General features: G+C 38.1%; 1 protein-coding gene across 1 annotated transcript; it reads right to left on the bottom strand.

Moving 5' to 3' along the window:
- Nucleotides 1–6,537: 6,537 nt before the first annotated feature.
- kcnj1b (potassium inwardly rectifying channel subfamily J member 1b) lies at nucleotides 6,538–11,254 on the bottom strand. The gene is made up of 2 exons (XM_031308137.2): nucleotides 10,862–11,254; nucleotides 6,538–8,370 (listed from the first exon to the last, which is right to left on the bottom strand). Exons 1-2 carry the CDS (start codon nucleotides 10,876–10,878, stop codon nucleotides 7,215–7,217), a joined length of 1,173 nt encoding a protein of 390 aa, XP_031163997.2. The 5' UTR covers nucleotides 10,879–11,254; the 3' UTR covers nucleotides 6,538–7,214.
- Between the last annotated feature and the right edge of the window lie 3,397 nt (nucleotides 11,255–14,651).

Genomic DNA, 14,651 nt, shown 5'->3' with positions numbered 1-14,651 from the left:
TTTAAGGGGAACCACTCGTATAGAAGACTAATGACGGAGAAGAAGAAATCAATTTAAACCATTAATTCCTTTTAAACAAAGGCAAACTATAAAGCTGCAGACTCAGTGTCGTATTAGTTCAGATTTACAGAGGCAATAAATGTTTGATAGGAAAAATAATAAAAGCACTTAACTTAATGCCAGCAGGTGTGTGACCGGAAGGTCACTGGTTTATATAACTGGTCATGCTGGGAGAGAAAATCATGACCATTAACTGTCTGTGAGATGATGCTCAGCATGAAAACCTCATCTGCCCTCTAAAGTGGGCAAAAGACAATTAAAGTGCTTCATACAGAATTTTTTTTAATTGATAGGGCTCAATAAACCATAGTTTTTGGACAAAATTATGATTGATGATTTAAGAAGATAATTTGTCAACGTTAATTACATACAGCCCTGGGTTATTCCTACGGCACATTTTGAAACCGGTATTTATGTACAGTATGAAGCAGCTGAGCCACAATCATGCTTAAATATTTATATCAAGTACATTAGTCCTGCTTTTCTCTGTATGGCTAAGAAGCTTCTAATCCGTAAATGTGATGAATATTTTTGCTGGCAGCAGCGGACCAGCTGGTCGACCGTCTGAACATTTTTGCATTGAATCTGTTCAGTGAAAACATTATTTCTAGAACAATAGTTTAAACAGATTGTGCAACATTTTCTTCACTCACAACCACTAAAGCAGAAACAGCTGCATCACTCACTTCAATCTTTTCCACTTAAGTAAAAATAGCAATACCACAGTATAAAAAATACTCCTGTCCTGCTTCAAAATTTGACTTAAGTAAAAGTACTGTATTACCAACAAAATGTACTAAAAGTATCAAAATTAAAGGTACTCATAATGCAGAGTGGCTTCTGTCAGTGTTATATTTTTGGATCATTCTTATTGCTGTATTAATATGTAAGCGGTACTTTAATGTTGCCATTGCTCAAGGTGGAGCTAATTTAAACTACTTCATATACTTTTGGTAGTTTACTCTGTAACAATGGATCATATTCTATAAAGTTGTCTGTAAAACTTCGTCAGACAGCTAAAATTTACATGGGGGAAACTGAAGTCATCTTTGCTGGAGTACAAAATTTAAAAAAAAAAAAGTCAGAAATTGCTGCTGTCGTGGCCGGATTGGTTCAGTGGGTATAGCAGGCGCACATGTACTGAGAGGTTTATGCCTCGACGCAGAGGTCCAGGGTTCGAATCCGACCTGTGGCGATTTCCTGCATGTCTTCCCCCTCTCTCTGTCCTTTCTCACCTAGCTGTCCTGTCAAAATTAAAGGTGGAAAAGCCCCAAAAAATTGCTGCTTTAAACGGGCAGACACCACTTCAGTCTTATTGGGAACTGAAGGTGGTGTGAGTGTTGGTAAAATGAAAGCACAGCGGTAATTACACACCAGAAATAGGTCCTCAATTAAAGGTAGCTCCATTAGCTCCACTAATTAATTAATCATTTAATAGTTAATTAAAAGCAAGAACAGTTGCTCAGTGGTTAGCACAGTTATCTCACAGCCAGCAGGCCTTATTAACACTCCTTTCTGAGTGAAAGTTACGTTTTCTCCCTCAGTCCAAAAATAAAAGGTGATTTACAGATTTTAAATTGCCTGCAGGTGTAAATCACTTTTTGTGAGCTATTGTACATCTAATTATAAGTCAGAAGATGTAATTTTATACTCGCTGCTTAGGAAACTAAGATAAAATTGCACCTTCCAAATCAGGAACCTGGCATTTTAGTTAAGAATATGACTGATGAACATGTATTTCCACAAAGGAAAACACAACTTTTACAACATGCCTGCGTTTGGTTGTCAGGATGACGTGCTTTTGAATTAATTAACAACACTGTAGTAACATTTGAACTTTACATAAAAACAAAGGGTAAATAATAAAATATAAAAAACTGGGGTTGCAACTAATGATAACTGTCGTCTTCAAATAGTTTGTTGTCTGATCAACAGTCTAAAACAAACAAATATATTCGATGTATAATGATATAAAACCAAGGAAAGCAGCAAACCCTCCTGTTTGAGAAGCTGGAACCAGACCATGTTTGGATTGCAGTCTTGCATTGTTGCTTGATAAATGACTCAACTATCAAAATTGTTAGTGATTCATCGTTTCATTTCAGCATTAAAAACAACATTTTATAACTATAGATATTTAGTCTTTAATGGTCCTTTAATAATGGTCATTAATGGGCTGTAAGCAGTATGAATACCAAATCATCTGGTATCATTCTTTAGGACATTAACACTGTAATCTACAAGGCCTCTGGTGTGTTCAACATGATCGATCTAAACGATGTCATGGAAAATTTACTGTAAAAATATACTCTAATGAATTCATGAATTAAATAAATAATTTAACAATCATTTTGGTGTATAAATGAAGGCTGCTGGGAAAGTTCTTCTGCATGCTCAGCTTTACATAAGCAATCTATACGATCATGTTGACATATTATTGAAGACTTAAGTGGGATAACATCTCTTCATGCAGTGTATGTGTGTGTGTGTGTGTGTGTGTGTGTGTGTGTGTGTGTGTGTGTGTGTGTCCTGCCAACATTCAAAACATTCAAGTGACCTTAAACAACATGTTTACATGTGAAATGATTTCCATTTTGCTTCCCATGTGGATCCAGGAGTTGTCAATAAAATAAATTTGCCATTCTGATTTGAATTTTTTCCTCCTGTTTGTCATGAGCTTAAGTCAAGTAGTTGATCCCCAGTATTTTTCTTCGCAAAAGACTAGTGTTTGGACTGAAATGTCCGGTAATCATAATTACGACTTTAAAATTAAAACATAATACAAATATTTTGACTTTATTATCAAAAGTCAGTCAAACCGTGGCCCTATAACTGTCTTACAGAACAACATATTCCCTCAGAGCAAATTTTCACAAAAAAACGATTCCGTAAATTTGACTGTTAGCTAAACCTCGCCCCCGAACAGCGATTTTTCATAACCGTCATAGATATATATATATATATATATATATATATATATATATATATATATATATATACAAGCAACCGTAATGGTATATACTGTATATAGTTCCTCCGTTAGAACGATAACCTTTATATTAAGAGTTTGGATGGTGGTTTATTTATTAATTTATTTATTCCTTAGAATCAAAAATACAAGAGCTAAAGTGTAAGGACTGGAGTTAAGATTGTGCTTGTCTGCTTTGGCGTTAGCATATCCGGCTAACTAGCTAGCTCACTACCTACTTGCCTACAATGGGCAAGCAGAAAAAATGGTGGTTTTAGTAGTACTGAGTTATTTAGAAAATAGTCTCGCATTGCCAGACCTTCCTCCACAGCGCTGCGGAGGAAGGTCCACACAGCATTCCGGGATGGGAGAACAACGTGCTCTGGTTTATTGGCATTTCTTTAAACCAATCACAATCGTCACCGGCAGCGCTAAGCGCCAGACGTAGCTACGGTGCCTCTGCCAAATAGCCTCCGGAAGGAACTTGTTTTGGTGAAACATGTACGTCTAAAGGTTGTTTTAGTCGTGCAACAGAAAACTCAGATTGGACAGATAGTCTAGCTGGAGTTTGAAATTCCAACACAAAGAAAGTGGAAGGTGATGGACCTCCGGCCAAATGAGGGACATGCGGCGGAATTTCAGGCGGCACCTGAACAATCCCAGAAATGAAACATGGTTGATGTAATTATAATTAATATAATTTTGGATTAATACATGACTTAAAAAAAAACCTTGGTTGCTGCTGTTATTTAATAATTACCATATTCTACATTTAAGGTCAGTGGTTGATTTAATAGATGTGAGGACTTACTTTCTCATCACATAGGGGTATAAAATGTGACTGCTATCAGTGGCTCTGTCAGATTAAAATACACTGCTGTGTGTTTTCGCTCAGCCCTCTCATCTCTGTCTGGCTTTTTCCCCTCTTTTTCTTCTTCTTCTTCTCAGCTGCTTCAGACTCACTGTGCCAATCCAGTTTTCTTTTCATTGTTATGCAGATGAAGCCCAGTTAACTCGCCTCTGTAAATCCGAGCAGGATGAAAGCTATTTCAGAAGAATCTGCCTCACTGACAGAAAATGTCGGAGCCAGTCTTAAACTCCACTGCTGGATCACCTGCAGAGACACACTGCTGCCATAACAAGGTCCATCACTCCAGCATGAAGCAGTAGGTGACTGTATCAGTGATGCACAACCGCAGGGCGTTGGGGAAAAGTGTGAGCATCAAATGTTTGTGTCAAACATCACTGAGCATATGAAAGAGAGTCTGCTGGCAGAACTGGGACAGTTTGAAAATAAAAATATACTGTATATATTTGTATCGCAGCATTAATTGTTTATAATACTTTTTTTATGCTAATCATGCTAAATCATAGCAGCTCTCTGATGCTCTCTAGTGGGAATGCTGGCTGTCAGTTTCTGCTAGATTTTTTGTATGTATAACATATACAATAGTGAAGAAAGACGGATTACTCATAAAGAGATAAGACAAAAGCACGGATGTTGTGTTTACATTATACACATCTTATACTGCGAAGTCGTCAGGATGAGTCCTCACTGCCTTGTATACTTTAATCCCCTTTAATGCTGAAAATAATAACCAGTAGTGGTGGTAGAAGTATTCAGATCTTTTACTCAAGTAAAAATAGAAATACAACAATCTGGAAGTACTCTGTTACAAGTATAAATTCTTTTAAAATCTTAAAATAAGTAAGTATTAGCAATAAGTATTAGCATTGAATATACAAACTAATAGTAAGTAAGTAAGTAAAGTTTATTTGTATAGCACCTTTCACAGATAAAAATCGCAAAGTGCTTCACAGTAAAATGTAATACTATACAACAAATTAAAATACAAGAACATTTAAATACAAATAGAAAACAAACAACCATAAAAACACCTCGACTAACTAAAAGCCTGCTTGAATAGCAGTCTTTAATTGCTTTTTAAAAGATTTGACAGAATTCACACAACGTAGAGAGGGAGGCAAGACATTCCACAGCCTAGGAGCCACTACTTGGAATGGTCGATCCCCTCTAGTTTTAAACTGAGTGCGGGGAACCACTAATAGCCTCTGACCTAATAACCTCAGACTACGGGTGGGAGTGTGAAGCTGTATCAAGTCAGAGATGTAGGGAAGAACTTGACCATGCAGGGCTCTAAAAGTAAGGACCAGGATTTTAAATTGAATTCTATACTGGACTGGTAACCAGTGAAGTGCTGCTAAAACAGGTGTGATGTGTGCTCTTTTGTTAATGTGAGTTAAAAGCCTTGCAGCAGAGTTCTGAACAGCCTGGAGACGGTAAAGCTCCTTCTTACTCAAACAGGTAAAAAGACTGTTAAGAGTAATCTAAGCGAGAGGAAATGAAAGCATGAATGATCATCTCCAACTCACCCTTTGACACTAGTGTTCTTAATTTGGAAATATTCCTCAGTTGGAAGAAACAGTTTCTGACTAATTGTTTAGAGTGGTGCTCCAAGGACATGGCTGAATCAAAAACAACATCTAAGCTCCTGAGGCTCGACTGGACAGACACCAATATGCTGCTTTATCTGAAGGATTCTACTTTCTGGAGCGACAATTAGTGTTTCTGTTTTATCTGAGTTCAGAAGCAAAAAGTTGTCACATAACCACTGTTTGATAGTAGTCAAGCAGTTAAGAATAGAAGATGGATAATGGTAAATATGGAGCTAATTTCAGCCACTTTATATGGCTACTGCTGGGTATCTTAATCATAACAATACATCATAAAAATGTTTATTTATATTTTGGATTAATAATCTGAATCTGCAAAGTCAAACAAATGTAGTGGAGTAAAAAGTACAATATTTGCCTCAAAAATGTGAAATAGTAGAAGTATAAAATGAAAATACCCTAGTAAAGTACAAGTACTTGAAAGTTGTACTTCAGTACGGCACTGGATACTGACTCCTTTACAAGTAAAAGTCCTGCATTCAAACTCCTACTCAAGTAAAATTATCAGCGAAACGTACAAAGTACTTAAAGTATCAAAAGTAAAAGTACTTGCAGCTGTTGTCAGGGTTATTGTATATTAGATTATAAACAATTGTATTGTTGTTGGTCAAGGTTGAGCTTATTTTAACTACTTTACATTAAAACGGCAACAGACGATCATTTTTATAATCGATTATTCTGTACATTGCTTTCTCATTTAATTAATTATTTGTTTGGTATATAAAATGTCCGAAATCAGAATATTTTAAAGCCCAAAGTGACCCAAAAATATTCAGTTTACAATATAAATAAAACTCTAAAGGAAACCAGAAAACATTCTAATTTTTATTTTAATGTAGTGCAGTAGCAATATTGAACAGCATAAAATGGAAATACCGTACTCAAGTAAAGTAGGAGTACCTCAAATTTGCACGTACTGTAAGTACAGAACTTGCGCAAATGTACTTTCATATTCCACCACTGTCAATCATAATTCTGGTGTTGTTGCAAATGTTGACATATACAATGTAAAGAATAAACAAAAAGTCAATGAATTGTAGAAAAAAAGGTTTATTCCTACTAAGGTTGTTATTTCCCCTGAGAAGATGTTTCAGTGTTACACAATATTATTTTTTAAAATGTAGACTGCTCACAAATAAATCAACTCATTTAGCTGCTATGTCCACAGTTTCCTAATTATCAATGCATACAAGTTTTTGTTTATTTAATTAAATTAGTGTTTTAGTAGAAATAATGAGAAAACTCAAAAGGCCTGTCCTACTTTTTATTTCCTTTCACAGCCTGTTATAGCACACAGTTTTTCATTATAACAGACTCAGGCCCTAATCCCCTCTAGAAGTACCCACTGTGCCATCCAGTATTTTACCCCTTTCATTTTCCATGCGTCAAAACTTCAATCCTACTTTGTTCCCCTCTTCCACACATTACCTAGACAAAGTCACAAGTCCCAAAGATGCTTTGATTGTAATGAGCTGCTGAGCAAAGTGCTTAACGCGCACTCATGTCTGAGTGTTAATCCACGCGTTGAATGTTTCAGCCTAGAGGCAAAAAAAGAGTCGACAATTAATTCAAATCTTCACTGGAGGAAGCATATATTTCTTTACCAGTTTACTCCTCGTCAAGGAAGTCTGACTTAAAGTGAAACTTTGCATCAAAGGAAGTGACTTTTTACACTTTAAAACCCACATCCTGAAACTCCTCTCCGAACCGCTCACATTTTGGTGATGTCTACAGAATCGTGAATGTCTATCACTTGAAACCCCAAGTTGTCAATCCCCAACTTCTGCTGGTTGTTGTGATTTTCTTGGTTGTGGCCGTTGTGGTTTTTATGGTCTGCGTCTGTCTCAAAGCATTGGATGCAGTGTGGCGTGGTGACCCGGACGCTTTTGGAAAAGTTTGAGAAGTCCACGTGGTACTTTCCCGTCGTGGTGCGGGAGATGATGGGCAGGAAACTGTATCCCCACTGGATCTCCTGAGGGATGTAGGAGGTTCGGACCTGACAGGAGGAGCTGGTGGACTCGGCTGTCCCGTCCAAAAAGACCACCAACTCAAAGTCCTGGTGGGGAAGAGAGTCGGCTGACAGCTCATAGAATGGGCTTGATCTGTTGATCACGTGGTAAAGGGTCATAGGGCAAACAAAAAACAAGTTATCCTTGCCAGCATCGACCATAAAGTCAATGTCCACCTGGTCCAAAATGATGGTGTCTCCTTCTGATGTGGTTGTTGTTTTAAGCAGCTTTCCGTAGATCTGGCTGCCGATTAATAAGGTCTTTCGAAGGTTTGCCACTCTGATCAGGAGACACAGACTTCCTTTCTTCAAGCAGATGACAGCTGTGTCGCTGAAGGTGACAGTCTTTGCCCTTTTTTTTGGTAAGGAGATTTTTGCCAAGATGATGCCACACATGAAACAATTGATGAAGACGCCAACTAGAGATTGGATGATAATTAGAGCCACAGTGCCGGCACAGTGCCCAGTTAGCGCCCTGCCACCGTACCCAATGGTCGTCTGGGTCTCCAGGGAGTAGAGGAACGCTGTTGTCAGGCCATTGACATTGTCTATACACTGGATATGTCCATCTGTGCGGTTCTGCCCCATCAGATCCCCGTTGCTCCTTGCGACCCAGTACCACAGCAGGCTGAAAATGAACCAGCTGCCTGTGAACGAGGCCACAAACAGAAGGAGAATGAAACGCCAGCGGATCTCCATAAACGTGGTCCAGAAGTCCACCAGGAACGCAAAGTGGTTGCTGTATTCAATGTTGCCGAACTCAATGTTGCAGTGCCCGTCTTTGGTGACCAGGCGAGATTTGCAGCTTCTGTGTCCAGCTGGCTGGATGTGACCCTGGAGCACCTGGAGCATCCTTGAGCTGGAGAGGGCAGGATTAATACACATATTTCAGAGCAGGAACGTACCAAATACTAGTCAAAGTCAGGTCAATGTTGAAAGGCTTCATCTGTACATCTTACGACACCCATTATCCTGAAACTAAGTTAGACTTAGGTAAATTTAGGTTTATGTTTAATAAGGAAAAACTAGGGATGCATCGATCCGACTTTTTCAGTCCTGATACCAAAATCGTGGACAATCATCGGATCGGTACTTGGTACTGGACGATACCAAGTACCGATCCGGTACCAATGTTTAATCAATAAGCTGTGTGCCTCACTGTGTGGAAGTGACTGGGATCACTTTTTTTTATGTGTAAGGCAACATCAGGCCTGACTTAAACTTTCCTAACTTTGTAAAACAAAATGTAACAAATACATACATGGATATAAATTTACTGATTTGTTATTTAATATTAAAATACTAAATTGTGCACCAGCAATCGTCAAAATTAACAGGAATTGCAATTCAGGTGTAAACCTTTTTTAAAGGCAGCAACAAATTGGTGAAAACTTCAACAGGAATTCAATTTCAAGTATAACATATATATAATATAATAGAATCGAATAGATCGGCCTGATTGTCCACGATACCCATTCCAGCTATTAGAGTCAGTAATGGCCGGATATCCGATATCAGTATTGGATCGGTGCATCCCTAGAAAAAAAATACTTTGACTGGGAAAAAAGGAAGAGACCAACAGCACAGCTAGTTGAGCCTTAAACAGGCTATGTAAAAAAACATGTTGAATATTTCCACATATTCGATTATTCAATACACTTTAACGACCACAGCTGTGGACAATTTGTGTTTTCGCTTACTGTGAAGCATAAATCTGTGATATTCTATATTTTTCTTACTGTCCACACAATGAGAATAACAAAACCAACAAGACCAGGCCATGGTCAGCAAGATTGCTGGACATCAGTTAAATTCTCTGACCACGATCTGCGAATCCAGGGTGGTGAGGAAAGGACAAGCAATTTGCGATGACGGGCTACATCCCTTATTCCAGGTGTATGAGGTGCTGCCATCAGGCAGAAGATATAGGGTAATCATTAATTAATTAATCATAATCATTTATTCCTACCAGCATAAACATAAATATGTATTGTTGTTGTGCTGGGAGGAGGGGGGGGGGGTGTTTAGCGGTCCTGTCTGTTGTCTATGGTCTGTTGTCTGTCTGTCTATCAGATGAGCTGTGGGGTGCAAGATGAATTTCCGAAAGGATCAATAAATGTCTATCTATCTACAATTAAATGATCCTACTAACATGTATTGTGAGTGTATCCAAAGCCTGATATATCTTTTTCCTCCCTGCCATAGAGTTCCAAACACATTTACAATCATGCTGCTGTAAATTCTCACAAGAGCACCAAATGTGGATTAATCCTCCGCTGAAAATAGTAACAAATGCACTATTAAATCCTGTTTGAGTAACATTAAATATGGCAGAACTACAACTTGGCTTTGGTCTTTTCATGGGATTTGTTTACAATGAAAAAAAAAATTATAATATTCCCAGCCTTTATTATTTAACCTGAACCCAACTTTAGCTGTAACAAGTTAACTCAATGTCAATCAATGTCTCTGATAGACTTGTTTTCAGGCAAATGGAAGTGATTGATGGGTGGCATGGCTTCAATAGCAGCCATTCCATTGTCAGTTATAATATGCAAATAAACAGGCACTGAATTAATGACATCTAATTTCCCTTATTCATCATTAGATAGGAAGTATGTCTGTTTAGTACAAACCTACAAGTGGTAGTTATGTTACATGTTTGTACTGTGCATGATGAAAAACGTGGTCCACTTTAAGCCTTACATAACAGACTTTACATTCAAGAAACTTGTTTGTTTTGACAAAAATGGCACTAAAACTTAAAAAAACATCTATGTTTTGAATAAAATGTTTCTAGACAATCCAATCCAAAATAATCCTGTTAAAACCTATTTTGATGTATTTGTTAGCAGCTGTCTAACAGTTTGTGATTACACAAAAGTATTATTATAATCAACAGCCTCATTAACTTCTCATTACATACATATTTCATTATTGTTACATCATTTTGGTGTTGGACAAACTAGGAAAACTGCTTGAGCTATTGTTGTTGTTATTAAGCCTTAAACCCTTAGTAAAGAAGTACCGTTAGCATCGGATTCCTTTAGTTCTTTGTTTTACAAAATTGGCAAAGCCACTATTGTATATTCTGCTACAGACCACAGTGAGAAAACTACAAAAAGTTTACACTCGTAGACAATCTCTATGTTATAAAAATGTTAAAGTAACTTTCCTCTTAATCCTTAAGCAAAAACAACACTGTGTGTTTTGGCTATACACTCATTTGGCTTGTTAGAGAAAGAGTACTTGAAAGATGTCTTAAAACTCCTGACACTAGTCTAATATGTAAATAATTCATTCACCCTCAATTATGTAAAGAGAGTTTCAAAAGTTTAGTTTCAACGTACCTGCTAAGTGAGACCATGGGCCCAGAGTGCTCACTGGATCTCCGCTGGAACTTCAGACTCCTTTCTTTTAGCGAGTGGCCATGGAGGCGTTAGAAAGATTTTAATCCACAGTGAAATTTCCTAAGCCCAGCCACATGCCACCGTATACACTGGCTTCATACAGACAGAGGAGCCAGCCAGAGAGCTCTCACAGGGCGTCACTTCAGGGTGACTCCCTTCATCCCTCAAATAGTCACCAAAAAGTCTAATAATACAACTAGTGGCTTCATCAGCACTGGATTTATGACGGCTGAAGTTGTTGTCAGTGTAAATTCTCAGCAACATGAGGAGAGACATATTCAGCCCTCAGTGCTGTGGCAGAAGGTGCTTCTATTGAAGGGGCCTATGTGTCCAGTGCAGCACCCATGCGGTTTTTGTTTTCAGCCCTGAGAACATTTGGGATTTGCGTAGGGCCTCACAAAGAAATCCCTCAATTGCATTTCCCGTGGTCCCCCTTCCCCCCCTCATTCGAACCTGCAAGGCTGAATCACATTTGCATCAAAATAAAGAGCTGCAGGGACAAAATGTCTTTGCTATATTCTCCTTGCTTCAGAAGGGCCATTTTCATATTTGTGGAGCACATTTCCATGATGTTATGATATAAGGGAGGGCTTGAATTAATAATATGCCCCTCAGCGATGGATACAGATGCCATTAACTGCATGTAAATGAAGGGAGCAGGAGATGGATGAAGATGCAGACAGTGTTGCTCCTGTATTGATTCAACTGCAGAGACCCTGCAAGACTTTTACAGCCTACTGTACTAACGTTCTGCCACCACACAGTTTTAAGCATTAGCTGTACATTTTCAATATAACAGCCAGTATAGATATAATACTCTCATTAAAGGAGAAGTTAAATATGATGGGATATAAGCTCATTTGCTTTCTTGCAGAGAGTTAAATAGGCATGTCTGTACGCTCAATATGGAGCTACCGTCAGCACCCAGCTAACTTAAGGGATAGTTCGGATCTTTTGAAGTGGGATTGTATAAGGTACATACAGTAGATGGTGGTCAGCACACCCAGGGTTTGGAGAAGCAGACAGGAGTCCCGGCACAAAAGCTAAGCAATGTTCTGCTGTGGATGGGGGCACAAAGTAAAACGTATGTTAGCCACCTAAACAAATCAATATCAGTTTAAGTGTACGCTATATTTAGAATATTTCCACTGCTTTACCTTGCTTTCAAACAGCCCTTTACGACGGGGAACCGGCAGAGGCATAGCACAGAATTCTGGGCCCTGTAGAAAGGCATTCTCTATGGGTCCCTCCCCGCATCCACAGCTATTCATTCTAGCATCTTTTTAGGCCCTCCTTACACGAGGGCCCTGGGTACTTAGTCCTGCTGGTGGCTTTGAAGAGAGCATAGATGGATTGAACAGCTTCAGTTGCCCGTTTAAAAGAGTTGTCTGACGACAAGTTGAACTGGTGAAAATATTCTAAATATAGTGTTTACTTTACTTAAACTGATATTCTCGGCCAGTCTGCCGCCATCTACTGTAGCTAATACACTGACTATTGATAAGTACCTCGTACAACCCCACTTCAAAAGATCCAAACTATCCCTTTAACGTCACACAAAACTGGAAATGGGGGGAAATGGCTAGCTTAGCCTTGTCCAAAGGTCACAAAACCTGCCTACAGCGCCTCTAAAGCACACTGATGACCTTGTTATATGTTGTTTGTTTAATCCTTACAAAACTGTAGTGTGAAAAGCTGTTGTTGTTGTTGTTGTTGTTGTAGTGGGGGTTTATGTGCTGAATTTCTTGGTTTGGACCAGGTTTGGACTAGTTGACAGCAAACAGCAGCGACAACAGGAAGTTACTGGTCAAAAACAACTTTACATGTTGATTTCCCCATCAGCTCTCAGTGGATTCCCTTTGTATTCTAACCCTCCACGTGCACAATGGTGTTGCTTGCTTGTAATTAGTGACTTGTAACCCTCTTGTGCCTATGCTCAGTAGTTCTATGGTTGTATATTCTAATTTCACATTGCAATAATTTACCCACTGCTGGTAAATTTAAAGTGACAGTTTGATCATCAAAGAGGAATAAATAGTATGATCAGAAATCTAAAGAATCCGTTCAGGAAATGATTTGTTGTTGCAGCGTATGAGTGTATCTTGAATTTCTTGTGTCTGTAATAGTCTCGCTTTGCCAGACCTTCCTCCACATGTCTGTAATGGCAACATCATCCACTTTAGACCCACACTCTGTAGTTTGCAGTCCTGCTTTCAATGTATGATTTGAATATTTTGTGGTAAGATTAGGATCTTCATTTAGGTTGGTACAGGTTTTTTTTTTTTTTTAGAAGGGATCGCTACTCTTCAAGTAAAAGTCTTGATGTGGTTTTACCAATGACTGTATGTTTTTACTCTTACATCTTTTTTTTTGCAGGTGTGTTTTGCATTTTGCTGCAGGAAGTTAACATGTGCAGGATGTGGCCGTCGCTGTTGTCGCAATGCCTAATGTTAGGAGGAAGGAGGGGGATGCTCAGAAACCACTCTTTAGTTGCAAGATGCAAAAGGGTCCCAAATAAGCAGTATTGTATTCAGTGGTTGAAAGTAACTAATTACATTTACTCAGGTAAAGGTAGTATTTATGTTGATCGCGAGAGCAGTAGTAAGCTTAGTCTGCTACATGAGACAAAATAACATGAGGCATTAAAGTATTAAACAATACAGCTTGTATAAGCTAATATTGAGTAAATAACCTTATAGCTAAGACCAACAGACACCACAATTTAATATGCATGCATCTCATTAATCCAGTGTACATCCTGCACAGAGCATTCATATTTTATAGGGTATCAGGGTCTTCAATTAGGTGCTTTTATTGCTCATGTTCTACAAGAACGTCATGACCTTTTAGTTATAACATGATTATCTTGGCTATTTTCATTCGTATGTGATACGTTCATAGTACAATTTCAAAGCAAAGGTTTTAAATAGATTTAGAATAAACTAATTATTGGCATTTTGTTTAATTAAGTCCCTGATCTGTTCTCTTTCTTCTTGTTACTGACTTAAAAAAAATAATCACTCTGCCTTTGTCTTCCAAGATAAAATTTTGCTAACAGTTTGCCTTAAATGTGATCTAAAAGTGGGAGGATGCTCCGCTGGTTACTTGATATCAAAAATCACACAGAGAATTGGCTCCATCTGGTGCACAATGTCTATACAACACCTTAACACCTGAAATACCTCTTATGTTGTAGATTGCTCCATTTGCAGTAGAAAATACTGTAAAAATGTATGTGTATATATATATATATATATATATATATATATATATATATATATATATATATATATATACACACACACATACACATACATAAGCAACTGAATACCTAATTGCGAAACTTTATGTTGAAATTCAAATACCACTGAATTCACAGCAGTGAAATATTTTTACTTTGTTTCCTCCGAAAAAGTTCAGTCTGCTCCGATTGATCAATGTTTCCGGGTCTTCTACATCTGCCTCTCAAGAGTCTCTGCGCCGTCATTGCAGCCGGGGATTGACTGTAGCTGTACTTTCTACCTATGTACAGGATGGTTGTGACATCACAACCATACGAAAGTCCCAACGGCTTGTTTAAAGAACAGTTTCTGAATACAGACTGTATGCATTTCTCTGATTGAGCGTTTTGATATTGTCACAGTATTTATATAGCACCTTGGCCTGCTTTTTAATGAATAAAAAAAGACATTGAAATCTCCCTTTTTACAATATGGGACCTTTAAGAAAA

Source organism: Sander lucioperca, chromosome 13 (assembly GCF_008315115.2).
Source record: "Sander lucioperca isolate FBNREF2018 chromosome 13, SLUC_FBN_1.2, whole genome shotgun sequence".
NCBI classification, from domain to species: Eukaryota; Metazoa; Chordata; class Actinopteri; order Perciformes; family Percidae; genus Sander; species Sander lucioperca.
Note: the sequence above shows the minus strand (reverse complement) of the source record. Positions and strands in the feature narration are given on the sequence as shown.